The sequence below is a fragment of the Microtus pennsylvanicus genome, chromosome 1, assembly GCF_037038515.1.
Source record: "Microtus pennsylvanicus isolate mMicPen1 chromosome 1, mMicPen1.hap1, whole genome shotgun sequence".
In the NCBI taxonomy this organism is placed as follows: domain Eukaryota; kingdom Metazoa; phylum Chordata; class Mammalia; order Rodentia; family Cricetidae; genus Microtus; species Microtus pennsylvanicus.
The window spans coordinates 138,114,802-138,136,359 of NC_134579.1; the positions used below are offsets into that span (position 1 = coordinate 138,114,802).

Consider the following 21,558-nt stretch of genomic DNA (forward strand, 5'->3'; position numbering starts at 1 on the left):
TCCAGGTGTTTGCATTGGGAAGCCTCTCTGATCACTGTTGGGCCATTGGCATTGAGTTGAGATCCATCCTGTGCGCTGACTTCCTTCCCTGCCACATGCCACAGAATCCTTTGCAGAGCCAGCAGGAGGGCCATGTGATCCTCATCTCTCAGATGCAGTCTGAAGCTCAGGCTAATTAAGGGACTTGTCTACAGACTCACAAATTCTAAATGACACAGCTAAGATTTTGTCACGCAGCTTCTCCAAAGCCTGTGCTCTTTATGTCTGCCTCACTGTTTTTCTACTTGGGAGACCACTACAGCTTACCCTTGCCCTTTGGTCTGGGTTGTTTCAAGTCAGCATCATGGTATAAATATCCACAGCACCCCACCCAATGATGACTGTTATCAGTGGTGGCGCATATCTGTTGACATAAACTTTTTCTATCTTCACAATAGTGAGCGTGAGGCTTTCATACTGTTTGCCAGAAATGGAGTAAATCCACAGCCAATGATTTTACAGAGTAGCAGGCTGAAGGTCTGACAAAGGGCCAGGCTCTGCCAAGTCATACCTCTCTTTGAGGCTTTTTCTGCCTGATAGCTGCCACTCAGACTTTGTCCTGCTCTCTGTTCATGTTTCCCAGCCTGGCAGAGGGATTGACTGGCACATGGCAGGTGTTGGTCACTGGATGTTGTTATTGCTGCTCCCAGGAGCCAGCTGCACCTTGGAAAAGCACAGACTGTCACTCTGTTGGTCTTCTTGGGTAGACTTGTGGGTAAGACCAATGGTTGAGAGGACCAGAGGAGAAGATTTAAGGTGTTGAGAGGAACAGTTTACACAGTGTCAGAAAGACTGGTGGGTTATGTTCTTTGCATTGATGAACTGTTTAAAGGAAAAAAACACTGGACGGCATGGTGGTGCACACCTTTAATCCTAGCACTTGGGAGGCAAAGACAGGCAGATCTCTTGTGAGTTCAAGGCTGGCCTGGTCTACATAATGAGTTCCAGGACAGCCAGGCCTACATGCTAGACTTTGTCTCACAAAACCAAACAACAACAACAACAACAAAAGTTTCAAACTGTAGTATAATCTTGGCACGCAGGCTGAGGCAGGAGGATTATGAGTTCAGAAGAATGTGCGCAGTGGAATGCCTGTTCATATTAAGCAAATAAAAGTAGTTCTGCAAGTGTATATTCGAAATCCAGTGTTATCTCTGGGAAGCATGACCGATGTTGAGTGGTTGGAGAGGTTTTTCCCTTAAGCTGTGTACCTTGTATGGTGAATATTTTACCGCAAGCCCATAATCCTTTGAGAACGGGAAGAATTTGTGACCTGCAGTGCTGGTAACAAGTAGTATCAACAAGGAAAGCCCCACTATTAGGAGTCAACCTCTTTGTGTTTTCTAAGTCAGTTCATTTGGGACATGGGTCTGTTTCCTGAGTCTCAGCTGGGAAGGTCCCTAGCACACCTTTCTCGGCACTGCCCTACAGCAGAGATGGCTCTGAAGATCCCATTTGTCACCTCTTACCTACCCTTAGACAAACGTTTATGGGTCAGCCCAGAGACGGAAAATGAGACCATTTGAAGGCTTCCAGCGGAAAGCTATTGTAATCTGTCCAACTGATGAGGACCTAAAAGACCGCACAATAAAGAGAACTGACGAAGAAGGGAAAGATGTCCCAGATCATGCGGTCTTAGAAATGAAAGGTAGGAAACAAGTGGCTCCTGACATCTCAAGAGAAGGGCCTCTTTATGGGCACCACCACAGCTACCCCCCAGCTCCTGACAATTCCCTCTGTGGTCTCTTTGTTTCTGTTTTGTCTCTCCCACCACCCACATATGAGGGAATAGGCTCCTAGTCTCAGTCTGGGGAAGAGCTTTCCGGATAGATGGGGATGGCTGTCATGAGGGAAAATATATGTAGAGCCCAAGCCAAAAGGCCTGCACCATCTCCCGCCTCTGGCAACCACCAGTTTGCTCCACAGTGGGAGAAGGGATGTGGCTGCACTTGCCACCTTGGCTCCCTTAGGTGAGACTGGAGAAACCCAAAGTCCTCTCTGGTAAAGGGAGAGAGAAAGAGTCTAGGTTATCCCCTGCCAGTGTTCACACCAAACAATTGGGGGGTCTCATCGTAACCCATCTGTTGACTACTGCATTCCTTCAGCCTTCCTGCTCTAGCAGAGGGTGAGGAGGGCCAGGTGTCAGAAGGTGCTGACCTGCTCCCCGTTTACTTCCTCCTAGCCAACTTCACTTTGCCCGATGTTGGGGACTTTCTGGATGAGGTTCTATTTATCGAGCTCCAGCGAGAGGAAGCAGACAAGCTGGTGAGGCAGTACAATGAGGAAGGGCGCAAGGCCGGCCCACCCCCAGAAAAGCGCTTTGACAACAGAGGTGGTGGCTTCCGAGGCCGTGGGGGTGGCGGAGGCTTCCAGCGTTACGACAACCGAGGTCCCCCTGGAGGCAACCGAGGAGGCTTTCAGAACCGGGGAGGAGGTGGCGGTGGAGGTGGTGGTGGAGGAGGCAACTACCGAGGAGGTGAGCCATTTACTTCCATCAGCCTTTCGTCCCAAGGCCAGGCTGTGGGGGAGGGCTGTCAAGAGTCAGTATTCTATAACCTCAGGAACCTTTCCACTGCCCAGCCTCCCAACCACACTGCTTCTGAAGCCCTTGGCCCATTTGCACACAACAGTGCTATCTCTTTGTTGGTCTTCCCTGTCTGTCATATCTTCCTCTGGGGGATCTTGGGTTCCATCTCTAGATCTGACAAAGGACAAATATTAGGACTGACTTTTGGTTTAAAAACAGATAAAGAATAAGTAGTGTGGTGTCTGATATAAAGTGTGATCCTAAGTTAATAAACATGGGACTGCAGAGATGGCCCAGCAGTTTCCAGGGGGCTCAAGTGTGCTTCTCAGCAACTGCATTGAGCTGCTCACAACTGCCTATAACTCCAGCTCCAGGTACCCATTCCCCTCTTCTGACCTCTGTATGTACCAGCCACATATGGCACATACACATAAAATAAAATGTGTCTTTGAAACAGACACACAAACAAAGCAAGCATGTCCTAGACCCTACTTCAGGCCCCAAGTTAACCTTCATGTATACAAGGGAGTACCTCAGGAAGGCCCTACTAAGCCTGTTTTTTTGTGTGTTTGTGGGTTCAGGCCAAAAAAAAAAAAACAGTTGTACAAAGGTTCAGGAGAGGCCACTTGGCCCAACCTGTTGAGGACTTCTATTAGGACTACATCTGGCTTGTGTGGCATCCTTCCTAAACATCCTTTCCAGTTTGCTGAACAGCTGTGTTAGAGTTGGACACACCCAAAATAATCTGCCTTGTCAGCTACAGTCCAGTGCAAGATAGAGACCTGTCTGCAGATGACTCTAGGTGTTGTGCCAGGGCAAGGACAAGAAGTGTGCCAAGGCCTGGGGCAAGCTCAAATGGGTCACCTATATTTGCTTGCTTTATTGAGCTCAACCTTGGGCATAGCCATGCTGAGGCCTCTTATTACATGTGAGTTTTTCTTCCTTTTTAAAAAAATGCATTTTATGTACATTAGCGTTTTGCCCACATGTATGTCTGTGTGAGGATATCAGATTTTGGAGTTAAAGACAGCTGTGAGCTGATGTATGGGTGCTGGGAATTGGGTCCTCTCGAAGAAGTCAGTGCTCTTATCCACGCAGCCAGCTCTCCAGCCCTTACAGGTGATTTTTCAATGCAGGTTTCAACCGCAGCGGAGGCGGTGGCTACAACCAAAACCGCTGGGGTAATAACAACCGGGATAACAACAACTCCAACAACCGAGGCAGCTATAACCGGGCTCCCCAGCAACAGCCACCACCACAGCAGCCGCCGCCACCACAACCACCACCACAGCAGCCGCCACCACCACCCAGCTACAGCCCTGCTCGGAACCCCCCAGGGGCCAGCAGCTACAACAAAAACAGCAACATCCCTGGCTCTAGTGCCAATACCAGCACCCCCACAGTGAGCAGCTACAGCCCTCCACAGGTGAGGTTATGTGTGTGTATTTGTACACATCACTTGTGTAGATATGGGGCAGGCCTGCCACAGGTCTACACTCCCCTGCAGCCTGCCCCCCCCCCCTTTTTTGCAGCTACTCACTAGACATGGCACATGCACGCATACACGCATACACACACACCAGCGCAGGAGGTAGCTGCAAGCATTGGCTCCCATGAGCAAGGTCATGTCACAGGCCTCACTGGGTCTGTAAGAAAACACTCAGTGAAGTCACCTCTTGTCTATCATGGGAGGCCAGGAGCCCAAGATGGTTGAGAACCTTGTCCCTGAGCAGTTCCAGGTCCTGTTCCAGTTCTTAGAAAGCAGGTGTTTGGGTTCTTTTGTGAACCAGAGCAGTCTCTTTTATTTCACAGCCATTTCATGAGGACATTTTACATGCCAGGGAGTAGCTGGTAGCAGCTGCCAGGAGATAAGTGATTGCTTCCTAGATGCCATCTAGCCATTCCTAAGAGTTTGGCAAGACTAAATTCAAAGCCTAGCCTCCCATGAGCCTGGCTTTGTGCTCTTGGACAGATACTTGACCCCTCTGGTCTTTGTGTTCCCCATAAAGGACCAGAAACATGACTAGAACTCACTTAAGAAGGTCCTGTGAATTGAAGCTCTAGGACTGGGCATACCTGGGCTAGTCATTTTAAATTAACCTTGGCCCAACAACCTCACTGAGATTTACTTTTTAAGATTTATTATGCCAGGCAGCGGTGGCACATGCCTTTAATCCCAGCACTCAGTTTGAGGCCTACCTGGTCTACAGAGTAAGTTCCAGGACAGCCAGAACTGTTATATAGAGAAACCTTGTCTCAGAAAACAAAAACAATTAACTATTATTTAAGTTAGTTGTATATACCTGAGTGTTTGCTTGTGTGTGTGTGTACATACATATATGTACACCGCAAGTGTGCTGTGTATATGGAGGATAGAAAAGAATGTTTGGTTCCTTGAAACCTGAGTTACAGGTAGTTGTGAGTCACTGTGTGGGTACTGGAAACCAAACCTGGGTCATTGACAAGAACACCCGCTGTTCTTAACCACTGAGCCAACTCTGTATGATAGAGCTAATGGAAAGGATGCCAGAATTGCTAAGGAGACTGAATGAGTTAATGATCCATCCATCCTGTACATGAGAAGTTCTTCGTCTTAGGGATTCTGTTGCTGTGAAAAGACACCATGACCACAGCAACTTTTTTTTTTTTTTTTTTTTTTTGATTTTTCGAGACAGGGTTTCTTCATAGCTTTTGGTTCCTGTCCTGGAACTAGCTCTTATAGACCAGGCTGGCCTCGAACTCACAGAGATCCACCTGCCTCTGCCTCCCGAGTGCTGGGATTAAAGGCATGCGCCACCACTGCCTGGCTCACAGCAACTCTTATAAGGAAACATTTAATTGAAGTGGCAGCTTACTGTTTAAAAGATTCAGTCCATTATCATCTTGGTGGGGAACATGGCAGTGTGCAGGCAGACGTGGTGCTGGAGAAGATGAGGGTGCTATATCTTGCAGGCAAGAGGAACTAGACTGTCATACTGGGCTGGTATCCTGAGCATAGGAAACCTTAAAGCCCTCCCCCACAGTGACACACTTCCACCAACAAGACTATACCTACTGCTAGCAAGTCACACCTCTCAATAGTGCCACTTGCTGTGAGATTATTGGGTAAAATTACATTCAAACTGCCCCACTCTTGATAACTTGTCACTACTGCTCTTCCCAGAAAACCTCATGGAGTCCAGTGATTCAGCACTGAGCGCCTAGCACTTTGTGCACACAAGCTTGTTGAAGGTCTCCGACAGGCCAGCGCACAGTGGCTGTGCTGAGATGTTTCCGTAGACTGAAGCAGGTTTAGAGGGCCACATGTCTTGCTGCCCTTGGGTCTCAGAGCTCAGGTCTAGGATCTGCTGCTTCCCAGACCATTAGCACAGTTGCCTCTGTCAGGGAAGCTGCCTTGGTACCTGTGTGTGCTGTCTCTCATGGAACTTTTGTCTCTTTCTCTACTCAGCCTAGTTACAGCCAGCCACCCTACAACCAAGGAGGCTACACCCAGGGCTACACAGCCCCACCGCCTCCGCCTCCGCCACCACCTGCCTACAACTATGGGAGCTATGGCCCCTACAATCCTGCCCCCTACACCCCACCACCACCCCCCACTGCCCAGACCTACCCTCAGCCCAGCTATAACCAGTATCAGCAGGTAAGTACAAGATGGGCCTCCCAGTGAGGCTTCTGGGAGCACTCTTGGATGTGTATTCTGACATGATTTTCTGCCTATTCCTGAAATATGGATAGCTGCTTTGCCTCAAGCTAGTGTTCAAGGACCTTTGGTAAACTGGTCTTTGCTGGCTAGTAACTGGTGTGTAGCCACTGGCCCCTTGTGCAGGAAGCTGACCTGGCTCAGCTGTGTCCGGCTTTGGCACCATAGCCAGGGGTGCCAAATGCTAATCCAAGTTGATGCTGGGGCCACCACATCTGCTAAAGACAGCCAATAAGCCAGGAGACCACGCCTGCATTCCCTGATTGTTTATGTGACATCAGCTCAACACTTATTTCCAAAGCACTTTGCTTTCTGTCAAAGGGCTCATGTGTGGAGGGTGGGCCATGAGAGGAGCGAAGGGACAGTCTGGAGTGGTGGGGAGATAACCTGGTATTCTTGCTCTCTCCCCAGTATGCCCAGCAGTGGAGCCAGTACTATCAGAACCAGAGCCAGTGGCCGCCGTACTACGGGAACTATGACTATGGAGGATACTCGGGCAGCACACAGGGGGGCACAAGCACACAGTAGCAGGTGCTGGAGCCTCCAGAGGCCCATGCCAGCTGCTTCTACTAGCGCCTGCCTTGGCCCCTCCACCCCTCTGAGTCCTGTGGTGCTGGGGACAGAGTTATCCCAGGGCTTGCCTCCCTCTAGCCCACATCTTCCAGAGGGCCTCTCCCTTCAAACAGGAACAGTGATTTTTTTCTTTTATCTTTGTCCCCTCTACCTTCTCTCCCTGCCTTTTTGACTACAGAAGCCTCTCCTTTGATTACCCAGCGAGGCCGCAGTGACTTGGGGAGACCCCGCCCATCTACCCCTCCCCACCCTGCTTTAGCCCCTTGGCTTCCCAGACTCATGCAGTTGGTTGTAAATTCTTCCAGGAGCTGTTTTAATGTCTACTTTTCAGGATTTAAAAAAAAAAATTCAAAAACTTTAATAAAAAAAAAAGTTTAAGAAGCAAAATGTAGAGGAAGGAAGCAGTGACATATTTTTTGGTAATTATGCTTTTTTTTTAATTTTTAGAATTTGTCTGTTTTTACTGTGGGTCAGCCATTGATACTTCATCAAATAACTATTTCTTTGCTGAGTTCAGGTAACCGAGGAAGAGCCACGCCCTCAAAACAAACAACAAAATCGCCTTTACCTAACTTTTTGTATGATGTCTCAGTTCCCCATAACTTTGCACACAAGTGTCTGTTCTGTTGGATTGTAACTGCTTTTTGTATTTGGAGAGAGTGTGACTATTGAACTTGAAACCTTTTACTCCAGGAGTCTTGGTAGTTTCTGGTGGGCTTAAGTGGGTGAGAGGGTGAAGGGAAGGTGGGGGTGGGGCCTGCTTCCCTTTAACCCTAAAGTTCCTCCACCACCTCCTCCATTGCTCTTCCAGGTGCCAGACCTCCAAAGTTTTACAGTGGTCCCTTTGATTATTCTCACCTTCTTTACCCATATGTTTTAATCGGATTTTAACAAACTGCACTTATTAAGAAATGTTTTACCCTGTTTTGTTTTACCTTATTCAATAAATGACATGGCACCTCCTATCAGGAAGGAAGCAGGGTTGACATCCTGACGTGTTGGCTGCAGTTGGCCTTTAATTGGGATGGGAGGCTTTCAAAGGGGAGCGCTTCACTCATTCATTTAAACAAAATGGTTCTCTACCTCGCCACCCACATGTTCTTTGGACAGGGGACAGACAGGTGGGACCTGTAGGGAAGAGACCAGTCTGGTTTGGAGCCATCCCTAGGTTTGTTGCCCACCCACATCCCTTGAGCCTGGCCAGGGTGCTGCTCTTGGGGCTTGTACTGCCTCCCATATAAGCATTGACTGCCTGCTGGATAGCGCTAGGGACCTTGAGCAACAGCAGAGATGCAGAGATGGTTCTAGTCCGTGTTCTTGAGGTTCCCCCTCTAGGGGATACATATTTGTAACTAGTGACAGTCCCAAGGGTTGAGAGAGAGAGAGAGAGAGAGAGAGAGAGAGAGAGAGAGAGAGAGAGAGAGAGAGAGAGAGAGAGAGAGAGACCCTGGAGTAATGGAAAGAGGGCTCTCTGGAGAAGAAAATGCAACATGACTCTAGCCCACCTGCTTCATTGTGCAGCTTCCTAGCTTCCTGTGCAGGCTGTGTGATTCACATCGACATGGTGTACGCAACTCAGCCCTGCTCCCTTAGAGGAACTGGGGAACCTTGTGAAGGGGCACAACTTACCAGAAGAGCTACAGGCATGCATCCCAGTTCCCTTGAGGTTTGCAGTTATGTAAATTAATTCCCTGGACAGCTTAGACCCTGTCTCCAAAAGTGAGGGCTAATGCATATTGTTCACAGTGCACCAGCAGGACCAAACATCAGGAGGGAGGCTGAGAAGTTGGAGGGTCTGAGGAGGGACCATGTCTGTGCTTAAAAGGCACTTGTCAGCTTGGTCTCAGAGAAGGCAAGGAGGGGTGGGTCCTACTGTCTCTAGTCTGACAAGTCCTGCTCCTGGCAGGCGAGTGCTGAGCAGCAGTGCCCTCTGCTGACCACTACTGATAATGCAGCTGAGTAGTCACCACGCTAGGGGATGCAATCTAGTTCTTCCTCTTCCACTGTTTGTGAATTAATCACCAGCTTCCTCACAGTGCTCACCAGTTCCTTTCCTTGGTTCCCCTCCTCAAACCCTATAGGCTCCAACCGTTTGTTAGAGCTAGGAAGCCCTGCCTGACCTGGCACTGAGGACCATGGCCTCACTTCACCCTCTTATTTTCTTGAGACAAGGTCTTGCTGTGTAGCCCTGGGAGGCCTGGAACTCACTAATGATCAGGCTGGCTCAAACCTTAAGTGATTTCCCGGCCTCTGCCTTCTGAGTATTGTATGCCCTGACCATAGTAAGCCATTCCAACATCTAGTACTACCCATGCCAGCCAAACTGCCCCAAATACTTCTTAACTTTTTTATCCCTTCAGCTCTTATCTGGGGTCTGTATCTCTACCTACACGCCTCCCACCTACCCTGTGGTGGGCAGGTCCCTCCCCGTCCCACAGCCCTCACACCTGCAGGTTTCCTCCTTATTTAGAAACACAAAGGTCCTTTCCCTGACTTCATCACATGCCAGCCAGCCACAGACAGAATGTAATGACAGAAGGGAGTCAAACCACGGAGGTGGGTGAGATGGCTCAGCGGTCAAAGATGCTTGCTGGGTAGCAGGGTGGTGCTGTACGCCTTTAATTCCAGCACTCAGGAGGCAGACTGGGTCTACACAGAGAAACCTTGTCTCGAAATGTAAACAAAAAGCTTGCTGGCAGTCTTGACTGAGTTCTGTCCCCGGAACCTACTCCCATAAATTGTCCTTTGATCACATATGCATGCATTATTTTTAAATTAAAAAGCATAGTCGAGTCTCCAGGTCCTGGAGGGTGCTCACGCAACAACCATTGTAAACATTAACTACGTGAGGGCCTGGAGTTACGGCAGCGATCAAATGACATACAGTACCCGATGGTTTTCAAATTTGCGAACGCTGAAGATTCATTCGGCCTAGCGCCCTTTTCATACCTGGTTGCTGGGGGATGGGGCCACGCATGCGCAGAGAGGCGGGCCACCTTTGACCCGGAACTTTAGTGCCTGGGTACAGTTTTAAGCAGTCGGGTCCGTGACGCTTCCATAGCCGGAAATGGCTACGACTGCTTAAGGTCCGTGCTGGCTTCCTGACCCCGCTGCGGCGGTTAATGAGTCGGAGACTTGGGATGGAGGCCGTGGCAGCCGGGGCGGTGACGGAGAAGTCCGATGTTGGTGAGGCACTGACCAGGCACAGGCGTCGGGAGGGGGCTCTTGCGGTGTGACCTGGAAACGGTTCCGGTAGACTGTCTAGGAAGTGTAACCTCAGCCTCCCGGCATTTTCAGCACTTGGTCAGATTATTGCCTTGTGGCAGGTGGACAGTTCCCTCCATTTTCTTAGAATCCCTTTCAGTGTCCCAAGCTAACCCATTTCTTCCCATGCCAAAGCCTCAAGCAAATATAAACTTCTTCACTGCAAATTCTTCTAGTCTCAGGCCAACCTTTCTTTTTTTTTTAATTTATTTATTTATTAAGGATTTCTGCCTCCTCCCCGCCACCGCCTCCCATTTCCCTCCCCCTCTCCCGATCAAGTCCCCCTCCCTCTTCTGCTTGAAGAGCAATCAGGGTTCCCTGACCTGTGGGAAGCCCCCAAGGACCGCCCACCTCTATCCAGGTCTCTTAAGGTGAGCATCCAAACTGCCTAGGCTCCCACAAAGCCAGTACGTGCAGTAGGATCAAAAACCCACTGCGATTGTTCTTGAGTTCCCGTTCTTCCTCATTGTCCGCTATGTTCAGCTAGTCCAAATTTATCCCATGCTTTTTCAGATCCAGGCCAGCTGGCCTTGGTGAGTTCCCGATAGAACATCTCAGTGTGTGGGTGCACCCCTCGCGGTCCTGAGTTCCTTGCTTGTGCTTCGTCTCCTTCTGCTCCTGATTTGGACCTTGAGATTTCAGTCCGGTGCTCCAATGTGGGTCTCTGTCTCTGTCTCCTTTCATCGCCTGATGAAGGTTAATATTCAGGAGGAAGGCCAACCTTTCTTAAGATACCTCTTTCCTGTGCCAGCCTGAGCTTTTAGTGCCCCAAGCTAGCTCTTCTCTTGTCCCATGCAAACTGACTTATGTAAGACCCACAGCGCCCATTGCATTCTAACTCCCTTGTCCCCAAAGTCTGCAGTCCGTCCTGCCTCCTCAAGTCTTTTCTCCCTCGCGCCTGCAATGCCTTTTACTGCTCTGCAGAATTCCCACAAGTACTGCCTGAGTGTGCGTGTCAGTCTTTTTCTATAGCAACTTGCCTTCCTCCTGTCTCAGCCTCCATAGTGCTAGGGTTACAGCTCGGCGCTACCACACCTGTCTTTAAAATGCTCTTTTCTTTTCTTTTTTTCTTTCTTTTCTGGATTTTCGAGACAGGGTTTCTCCGCAGCTTTTTTTTGGTTCCTGACCTGGAACTAGCTCTTGTAGACCAGGCTGGCTTCGAACTCACAGAGATCCGCCTGCCTCTGCCTCCCGAGTGCTGGGATTAAAGATGGGGAGCCACCACCCCCCAGCATAAATAAGTAAATCTTAAAAAAAAAGAATGCAATACATCTTTGCATCATTAAACAAATATTCCATAGCATGAATGAATGCAGCACATCTTCAAATAATGTTCCACAACAGCCTCCCAAATACCTGCCTTCTCCAGAGTAATACACACTGCTCATCATTTTCTTTACCCATCACCCAGTATAGCCTATCCTTTACTCTGTACCTGTTCAATTAGGATCCCCAATGGCATCCTCACATGTGCAGTTAAACATGGCTACTCCATCTAGTTCTTTGGGTTTTGTTGTTTTGTTACATTTTCATTGCTATTCCTTTTTCTATAGCAATTTGCCTTTAGTTTGTTTATTTGAGATGGGGTTTTGCTTTGTAACCCAGGCTTACCTAGAACCCACCATGTAGTCCAGCCTGGTCTCAAACTCATGAATTGTTCTCTTTCAGCCTCCCTAGTGGGCTACAGGTGAGTGCCACCCAGTCCAGCATCTGGACTGTTCACAGGAGTCAGTACCCCTCCATCCTGGCAAGTTTGCTTTATGAGATAGCATGCTCTGGCTCCTCCCTGCTTCTCAGGCTGCTCCTTCTTAGCCCTTTGTGTTATTTCTCACAACTGCTGTACTGAATGACCCAAAAATGGGTGTTTAAAGTGAGCAGAAATGAAATCTAGACTTAGTATTACCAGACAGAAATAATCAGGCTACAAGGCCTGGCTCCCTCACAGGCTCTAGGCTGTTCCTCGTCTCTTCCAGTTAGAGATGGCACCGGCACTTGCTGGCTTGTGCCCATAGCACTCTGATGTCTGCCTCCACCGTCATAGCACCTATGTGTGTCTGATCTTCCTCTGTCTTTCTTGTTTTTATTATTATTTTATGTGTATGGGGTTTGGCCTATATGCATGTCTGTGCATAGTACCCACAGAGGCCAAGACGGTGTCAGATCCCCTGGAACTGGAGTTACACATGATTATGAGCTGCTTTGTGGATGCTGGGAATCAAACCTGGGTCCCCTGGAAGAGCAGCCGGTGCCCTTAACCACTGAGCCATCTTTCCACACCTCCCTCAGTCTCTTGCATTTAGGATATTTAACTCAGAATAATCTCTCAGGTTTTCTGTTTGTTTGTTTTTGCTTTCTGTGGGTTTTATTATTTTCTGAAACAGGGTTTCTCTTTGTAGCTTTGGAGGCTGTCCTGAAACTAGCTCTTGTAGATCAGGCTGGCCTCAAACTCACAGAGATCCACCTGCCTCTGCTTCCCAAGTGCTGGGATTAAAGGCGTGCACCACCACTGCCCAGCTAATGTCTCAGTTTTTTAGAGCCTTAATATAATTATGTCTGTGAGACCCACACACGTTAAAAGTTTCAGCAGTTAAGATGTGTCTGTCTTTGGAAGACCTAGTTTTTAGCTTTTACAGGCATGCCCTCTGCCCATATGTCCAGTGGATTGTCTGCACACACTCCCCTCACCCATGTGTCGCTTCTCTCTGCCTGGCTCTGTATATGTGTACAGCTGTGTCTCTGGCACTGTACCTCTCTGGGGTCCGGGAGGCCTATGTCCCAGCATTCTCCTAGATACAGCCTCTCAAATGTCTGCTTCCTGCCTCGGTCCCTGGGAGGAGTTTGTCCCCTAGGCTAGAACCTTGGACCTACCCCTAACCCTCCCAGCCCTGCAGTCCCATGGCTTGTCTTGAACTGCACGGCCCCAGCCTCTCTTGCTTCAATGGCTGAAATCCACAGTACTTTACAGTCTGAATCTGCCCCCCCCCATCCCAGTCAGTTATCTAAAAATGGCATGTAATTCTCTCATCTTTACTTTTCTAGTACTTGCTGAAGTTCCTTCCTGCTTCCACTGGCTTTGCCCGGTGCCTGTCTTTCCTGTTCTTTGCCTAGATCGTCTTTGATCAGGACCTCCCATATCAGACTGGCTGCCCCGCCCCCTGCAAGGAGGGGGGCACTATAGGGGTCCTCCATACTGGTTCAGGGCTTTACTTGGGAATGAACGGTTAGGGGATGTGGGGATACCTAAGGGGACGTGAATAAGGATGTAGGTCACTGTCCTGTCACTGTTCTGTTGCTGTGAAGAGAAACTGGTGGTTTATTAGGAGTGTGGCCTTGTTGGAGGAAGTGTGTCACTGTGGGGGTGGGCTGTGAGGTCTTTTGCTCAAGCTTCGCTCAGTGTGACAATCAGTCGACTTCCTGTTGCCTGTAAGATGCAGCACTGTTGGCTCCAGCATCACATCACGCTGCGCTGCTCCCCACCATGATGATAGTGGATGTAAGTGAGCCACCTCAATTAAATGTTTTCTTTATAGCAGTTGCTGTGGTCATGGTGTCTGTTCACAGCAATAAAAAACAAAATAGACACCATGACTACAGCAACTCTTAGAAAGGAAAGCATTTAATTGGGCCTCACAGTTTCAGAGATTTGGTCCATTATCATCATGGTGGGATGCCGGCAGGTGCTGGCACAGTAGCTTAGGGCCACATCTTCATCCGTTGACTGAGAAACTCTGGGCTTGGCACTGGCTTTTGGAACCTCAAAGTCTACCCCAGTAACACACTTCCACCAACAAAGACCACACCTCCTGACCCTTCAAGTCCTTACAATCTGCCCCTCCCTAATGGCCCAGCATTCAAGTGTAGGAGCTATGGGGGCCGTTCCTATTCAAACTACCAGTCATCGACCAAGTCAGTGGCTGTAACCTAATGTGATGGCCCAGGCAACCAGCAGCTCAGTAGGTCGGCCTCAGGGCCTGTGCTGCTGCTCCCTACTGAAAAGTTTTTATCCCAAAAAGTACAGAGGTCAGTCTCTCAGCGCTTCAGGGTTTTTTGTTGTTGTTGTTGTTGTTTTGTTTTTTTTTTGTTTTTTTTTTTTTTTTTTGGTTTTTCAAGACAGGGTTTCTCTGTGGTTTTGGAGCCTGTCCTGGAACTAGCTCTTGTAGACCAGGCTGGTCTCGAACTCACAGAGATCCACCTGCCTCTGCCTCCCGAGTGCTAGGATTAAAGGCGTGTGCCACCACCGCCCTGCAGCACTTCAGGTTTTTACTCAGATAAAAAAAAACTTGCTTAGTTTCATCTCGTCTGTGTTGGTTATTTTGTCCACATTCATGTCTGCGCACCACAAGCATATCTTGCCGAGGAGGCCAGAAGATGTCGCATCCTCTAGCACTGGAGTTACAGTTGTGAGCCGCCATGTGGGTGGTGGGAACTGAGCCTGGTTGTCTGGAAGAGCAGCCAGTGCTCCTCTTTAACAGCTGAGCCGTCTCTCCAAATGTCACTTCCTGGCAAGCTTTGTTACCCTCCATTGAATGTTGAGCCACCCCCACATTCCTCCTGTCTTCTTGGGGTTCTCTCGTCACCATCAGTGATGTTTTGGATTTTTATTGTTGGTTTGTTTTCATTTTTGAGGTGCAGTCTCTCTGTATAGTCCTAGCTGGCCTTGAACTCACAGAGCTCCACTTCCCTCTGAGATTAAAGGTGCTGGACTAAAGGTGTGCTACTGTGCCAGGCTTGTATGTTTTGGCTTTTCTACATACTCCATGTTTTTGTTAATTAATTAGAGCATTGACTGTGCCTCATCACGATGGGACCTCTTACCATGCTCTGTCCAGGGCCTAACATTCCCCAGGATGCCAGGGGCGCTCGATGAGTACGAACTCTGTGTGCCAACACCCAACCACTTCCTACCTAATCCCTTCCCGATGCCCTCTTAGCCTTTAACTAAAGATGCCCCTTGACTTGCAGACTGTGTGGAGCCCAGATGTGTGCACTGGGGGGAGCTGAGCCAGGCTCCTGTTCCATCTGCACCCCAGAACAAGGAGGTAAAAGAGAGTATACCAGGAGTCCCCGATGGTGACACCTCCCAGGCTGAGAGTCCGGCCGTGAGTGCCATGCTGCGGGCCATTGCCACCAGCCACCTGCCTGTGTGCAGCCAACAGCAGGGTGAGCCTGACCTGACAGAGCGCGAGAAGGTGGCCATCCTGAGCCAGCTCTATCACGAGAAGCCACTGGTGTTCCTGGAGCGCTTCCGCACCGGCCTCCGGGAAGAGCACCTGGTCTGCTTCAGCCACCTGCGTGGGGACCACCGTGCTGACTTCTACTGTGCCGAGGTGGCCCGGCAAGGCACTGCCCGACCCCGAACCCTGCGCACCCGCCTGCGTAACCGACGTTATGCTGCCCTGCGAAAGCTCATCCAAGGTGTTGGGGGATGGTGGATGGGGGGGACAGAGGTGGGGAGGAAAGGGAGACTGAGGCTGAGTGAGCAAGACAAGGCCCAAGTGTAGGAACCCCAAGAAATCCATGGAGTTAAGTTTTGAGACAAAGAGAACGGAGACACAGACCCACAATGAAGTAAGGGAGAGAAAGATGAGCGGATAGGGCCAGAATTCAGTAGATGACAGGGTCACATTTGTTTGACAGAAGTCTCACTCACCCAGGCTGTCTTTGAACCCAAATTCCTCCTGCCTCAGCCTTTCAAGTGTTGGCAGAAGTTGGCATCTTAGATGGCTGTGACTGAGGACACCATACAGAGCACTGTGGTAATCAGGTGTCCTTAAGGACTGGGAGTTCCCATTGTCACACTGTGCACAAAAAGCACTGTTGGAAACCAAGGAGGGATATCCATATGGCCTTGGGTATACACGGCCACCTTGAACAAAACACAGGTGAAAAGCATGAAGGGAGAAGAGCCTGGTGTAGCGGTTCAGCCCCAACACTCAGGAGGCAGAGGCAGGAGGATCTCTGAGTTTGGTGCCAGCCTGGTCTAGAGTGGCTCAGGCCTGGGTACATAAACATGCTCAGTCAGGCCCCTCTGGATCTCAGTCACCTGCGAGTGACTTTATCATGTACCTTGATCGCATACAAATGTAAACATCTAAGCACATGCCTGGACATGTGTGCTCACCCCTAACCCCGCCTCTTGTGCACAGGAGGCGAGTACTTCAGCGATGAGCAGATGCGGTTCCGGGCCCCGCTGCTGTATGAGCAGTACATAGGACAGTACCTCACGCAAGAAGAGCTCAGTGCCCGCACACCGGCCCCCCAGGTCCCCAGGACCGGCTCCCCCAGCATGCCTGCCTACCCACTCTCTGACCTGCTCTTCCAGTCCTACCAGGAACGAGAGCTGCAGCAGAAGCTGCTCCGGCAGCAAGAAGAGGAGGATGCTTGCTTTGAGGAGGAAGAGGACAGTGATGAGGAAGGTGAGGGCCAACAACAGGGCACCCTGCCCCAGGCCTGTTCCCCATGTTGTGGTACCTGGCTGGGCCCTAATCTGTGAGAATAGACACGATGTCTGGCCTCACCCTCTGCCCTGCCATTTCCTCCTGACCACTGCATATCCATTTTATCCACTGTACACCCCAGGAGGGCAGGCATGGGGCTGGACATAGGACGGTAGCTTGTCAGATGCCTTCAGGTCACTGTCTTGGGTATCTCTACAGACCAGAGATCAGACAAGGACTCGGAGTCCTGGGTGCCCGACTCAGAGGAGAGGCTGATCCTGAGAGAGGAGTTCACCAGCCGCATGCACCAGCGATTCCTGGATGGCAAAGATGGGGGCTTTGACTACAGGTGCCTCCCATTCCCAGCCCAGCACCCATGGCCCTGGGCCACAAGCAGGTCCCTGTCTGTCCTCACAGGCCCTCCCTTAGTGGGACTAGAGGGCTCTGGAGTAGCTCCCCACCATGAGTCCTAGTGATGTCAGTCACTCAGAGGTGTCAGATAAACAAGAGTTGATGGCTAGGGTCTCGGGCTAGCCTTGTCTCTCTCTCTCTCTCTCTCTCTCTCTCTCTCTCTCTCTCTCTCTCTCTCTCTCTCTCTCTCAGAGCCCTAGTCCCTTCATCCATAGGTAGAGAGGTACACCGACAAAGCACTGAGATGAGGCCAGTAGTGCACACCCATCCCATCCCAGCAGGTGGGAGGCAGAGGTGTTGGGTCTCTGAGCTCCAGCCAGGGCGATGTGATAAGACTTTGTCTCAAGAAGAAAGAAAAGAAAGGTAAATGATAAATGGCTGTCATCTGAGCCAGTCTCTCCCTTATGATCCCATCATGGGCCTGGCAGCTCAGGATCCTACTTATTCACATCCAGCCCAAGTGACATGTGACCTGTGTCCATGAACAGCATCAGTGGAACAGGGAGCCTGATTACCACTGCTCCAGAGGCCATGCTGGGATCCCACAGATCTGGAACCAGTGGATTCATCCATTGCTAAGCAGGGCACCTGTGAGCCAGCCCTGGTAACACTAGGTAACCCCAAGGATGTCAGGAGTGGGGACCTAACCCTGTGCTTTCAGGAGGGCTGCTGTAGGGCAGCAGAGACCCAGATGTGTCCCACCATCAATTTATGCCTCTGTATGCCTTCTATGTCCAGAATTCAGAGTTAAAGCGAGGGGTAAGTGCAGCCAAGGATTCTCGGCCTGAAAGAGGCCCCCTTCTATTGACGGGAGACTTCATTAGTGGTGGAGCTTGGAAGGGGAGGGGGCAGTGTGTTGTCAGAGCCTTAGTGAGGCATCTGAGCAGATCTGCCAAGAGTGAAGGTGAGGGACAAAAGGACACCGGTGCCAGGGTAGACTTGAGATTGCTGAGGGTACATCTTGGATGAGTGACACCTCGGTGACTCAGATCCACATGGGGACAGTCGGAGTGCTACATTGCCCCCCTGCAGGCCCTGGTGTTCTCACATCTTCCAGTCTACAGAGTAGCCAGAGTTTTGGTTATATACAGTGTTCTGCTTGCATGCCAGATCTTATTACAGATGGTTGTGAGCCACCATGTGGTTGCTGGAAATTGAACCCAGGACCTCTGGAAGAGCAGGCAGGGCTCTTAACCCCTGAGTAATCTTTCCAACACTCAAAGCCAGTGATTTTATGTAGACTGATTGGGAAACATGTCTTTTGAATTCCAAAAGGCCCAGCATCCCCAGGGGGTCAGCTCCCCTGACCTGGGCCCCATGACCACTGACAGCCTCCTTTTCTGCAGCACGGTGGATGACAACCCTGACTTTGACAACCTGGACATCGTGGCACGCGATGAAGAGGAGCGATACTTTGATGAAGAGGAGCCCGAGGATGTGCCCAGCCAAGAGCTGGATGGGGACTGATGTCTCCCACCCTTCCAGCCAGTGACACACCTCGCCCATCCCCCCTACAGGCAGCTGATTACAGGCTGGCTTAGTGACTCAGGGGCCATCAGGGCAGGCCCCCAGGCCTGGCACACCTCAGACAATGCCTCCACTTCTGTTTATGGGGTTCCCATTTTTCTCCTGGGAAGTCATTGCCCCTCTCTCCTTGGCCCTACCTCTCTGTCCTTTCTCTTTGAGATGGGGTCTCGCTGTGTAGCTAGCTAGCCTGTTAATTGCTTTGTAGCCCTGGCTGGCCTGAAACTCTATCCTCCTGCCTCCGCCTCCCACACGCTGTGCATGCACTGGCCTACCAGTCTTGTTCTTATTCCCCTCTTTTAGCTTCTTAGGTCTCCAACATCTGTGCATCCACCCTTCTGCCTTTCTTTGTGTTCTGGGTGCTATGCTCACACAGAGCCATGAACAATTGTGGCAGCTGTCCCATGGATTCTAGTGTTTAGATCAGGCTGCGCCCAGATCTGGGCTTTTCCATTTCTCTGTGCCTGTGTTCTACACTGGTCCCCTCTCTCCTGTATCTCAGTCTTTAGGCCGGCCTTCTCGTCCCTTCTGTGTCTACAGGCCTCTGCCTTGCTGTCTATCCCTGTCTCAGCCTTTATGGCTCTGCTCCTCTATGTCCCCACCCCCAGGCCTGGCAGCTATGGGCAGCAGAATCCTGGGTACCCAGTGAGACTTCCCTCTGGGTGGGAGTCAGGGGAACCCAGAGGGCACCAGGCTCTGCTGCTCCCTTTGGACCTTGGCTGGGAACCACAGGGCCAGCTTGAGTGTAGGAGGCACTTGAAGAAGGGGGCAGTCCCCTACCAGCCCCCCTTCCCAGCCACAATTTTCCTTTTCTTCACTTCTTCCACCTCCCTCCCCCTCTCCTGTTTACACTCTCCAAGTACGCATAGGCTGTTATCATGTGTCCTGAGTCATCTCTCTCTCTCTCTCTCTCTCTCTGTCTCTCTCTCTCTCTCTGTCTCTCTCTCTCTCTCACACACACACACACACATAGCCTGCCCTAGTGTCCCTGCCCCCAGCAGGCCACAGGGCCCGCCCCACAGAGCCCCCTGCTGCCTCCGACTAATGAGGGCCAGATGGCTGCCTGTGACTCAGCCATGGCCTGTGGGAACCCAGACGTCCTACCTTCCCATGCCCCACACCCGATCCTGCTGCCCCAGCAGATAGAAGGGACCTGCTACTGTCCCTTCTGAGGATGGGGGCTAGCGTGTCTGAGCCTGAAGAGGCAAGCTACTCTGAGACAGTTGTGGCATTCTATTTGGCTATACCTGCAGGACCCTCAAAACTGCTTTGTCGAGCTAAAGTCCTGACCCCTGGGTCAACTAAACTCACCCAGAGAGCTACTGGGGACAGACGGTGTTGGCATGAAAGCTTGAAATATGGAAAAGACCTCAGCAGTTCCACCTGGGCCAGGCTGCCTGAGGCAGTGGTGACACCTCTTGACAACGTGACCCAGACTGTCAACTGCCACTTGTCACAAACGACAAAACAGCCCAGAAAGGCTGTTGAGATCACCTGGCCTCCCAGGCAGAACCAAGACTAGAACACACTCCTACAGCCACTCCTGCCAGCGTGTGTGTGGGCCGGACAACAGAGGGGGCAGAAGACAATCTGGGAGAGCCCATGGAAGATGCAAGTGCCGTGGCCCTTGTCCCCCCAGCGGGAGCAAAGAGTGCTCTCTGGGGAGCTGGGTTAGCTTAAGTCTTTTCCCAGTTGATCAGTGTTCTGTCTGATTATTAAATTGATTGAAGACAGAAAGGCCGCCATCCATCAGTTTGTTATGTAACTTTAAAGAGAGCTGAGCCACACAGCCATTGAGTCAGGATCTGGGCTTAGTCAGATGGTTGAGTCTGCAAATGAGAGGTGGAGCTGGCCACAAGGACAGGGATTAGATGAGGAGACAGGAAGAAAGGTGGAGACAGAGGAGGGGGCAGACAGCAAAGGCACACCCTGCTTGAGCAGCCCCCCCAACCCCCCCCCTTGGTGGCTGGCGCCTCAGCCTCTGATCTGGTTCCTGGGGATGGGGTGGGCGGAGAGGCTGAGTCAGGGAGGGGAGAGCCCCTCTGTGGGTATCCGGCCCCCACCTCCATGTCTCCTGTCTGTCCTGCCCTGGCCTGGGCTCAGATGGCCATTGCCCGGTACCCTTGTCTACTGACACCTCTCTGCCTCCTGCTCCCCAACCTTAGCTCTTTTCTGGAAAGGTCCCTGTCTGACCCACACTGTCCCCATTTCCTTCCTCTCCCATCTGCACTCCCATGTCTCCCATCCTCTCCTGCTTATCCTGGGCTTCTGCCCTTGGTCCCTCAAACACACTTCTCTATCCCTTGTTGTTCACCAGGCTCTTAGCTCTTTTACTACCCCCTTGTCCCCCACCGGCCTTCACCCTCACTTTTTCCTGTTCCTCTCCCTGCTGTCTCCTGGTCCATACCCTAACCCCATCTGTCTCCCAGACCCTGGGAAATCCAGGTCAGAGCTCCACTGGTGGCCCCTAGGAACCTAAAACAAGGGGTCACCACCTTGTCCCCACCCATGAGAGGCCAGCAAGGCTGCCTGCCTGTCTGAGCAGAAGGAAATGTCTGTGCTGTAGCCGGGTCACCCCGCCCCCCTCCAGGACCTGTTGGGGCCGCCCCCAGGGCTCCGGGCCGAGTAAACAGCAGCGGGCAGCCTGGGGATATTTATATCGAGGCTGGGCGTAAGGCCAGTGCCCACCACAGCCCCTGCCCTGCCCTGCCCGCTGCCACAGCCAGCCCCGAGCCAGCGTGGCACCCGCCAGCAAGGGGACACCGCAGACAGGCTCCACTCAGCACAAAGACCAACAAGCACTGGTGACACAACAGCCAATGGCCTCACAAGATAGGAAGTTCCCTCCTTTGCAAACACCAGCACAGTTTAGCCCACACACACCCGCCAATCCTAGTGTTGACACCCCCGAACACTCTCAAAAGTGACCCATACAACTCACATATTGAAGTCACCAGCCTGATGCTGACCCTGCCTGCACGCTGACACGCACCCTCGCTGATGCCAGTCTAAAACGGACATGCAGGCCTCAGAGCCCACTATGACCGCTCACACAGACACCAAGTGCCACAGTGTGTCTGAGA

The 21,558-nt window shown here is 51.1% G+C and overlaps 2 protein-coding genes across 5 annotated transcripts in view; both read left to right on the forward strand.

Moving 5' to 3' along the window:
* The window catches only part of Hnrnpul1 (heterogeneous nuclear ribonucleoprotein U like 1), a 33,696-nt gene extending 26,170 nt beyond the window's left edge, over positions 1-7,526 (forward strand). For all 4 annotated transcript variants that reach the window (XM_075988060.1, XM_075988070.1, XM_075988087.1 and 1 more), the window contains exons 11-15: positions 1,519-1,687; positions 2,222-2,515; positions 3,703-3,992; positions 6,015-6,206; positions 6,678-7,526. In XM_075988060.1, the coding sequence (XP_075844175.1) occupies positions 1,519-1,687; positions 2,222-2,515; positions 3,703-3,992; positions 6,015-6,206; positions 6,678-6,794 (1,062 nt within the window). In that variant the 3' untranslated portion in view covers positions 6,795-7,526. The remainder of the gene's footprint in view (positions 1-1,518; positions 1,688-2,221; positions 2,516-3,702; positions 3,993-6,014; positions 6,207-6,677) is intronic.
* Positions 7,527-9,856: 2,330 nt separating this feature from the next.
* Ccdc97 (coiled-coil domain containing 97) lies at positions 9,857-20,209 on the forward strand. The gene is made up of 5 exons (XM_075988102.1): positions 9,857-10,025; positions 15,066-15,518; positions 16,250-16,519; positions 16,760-16,889; positions 18,298-20,209. The coding sequence occupies exons 1-5, from the start codon at positions 9,962-9,964 to the stop codon at positions 18,416-18,418; spliced, it is 1,038 nt and encodes a 345-aa protein (XP_075844217.1). The 5' UTR covers positions 9,857-9,961; the 3' UTR covers positions 18,419-20,209.
* Positions 20,210-21,558: the final 1,349 nt, after the last annotated feature.

Coding starts and splice junctions, on each gene's coding strand:
- Ccdc97 (XM_075988102.1), top strand. CDS start 9,962: ATGAGTCGGAGACTTGGGATGGAGGCCGTGGCAGCCGGGGCGGTGACG. Junction 16,520..16,759: donor AGAGGACAGTGATGAGGAAG/GTGAGGGCCAAC, acceptor GTATCTCTACAG/ACCAGAGATCAGACAAGGAC. Junction 16,890..18,297: donor GATGGGGGCTTTGACTACAG/GTGCCTCCCATT, acceptor CCTTTTCTGCAG/CACGGTGGATGACAACCCTG.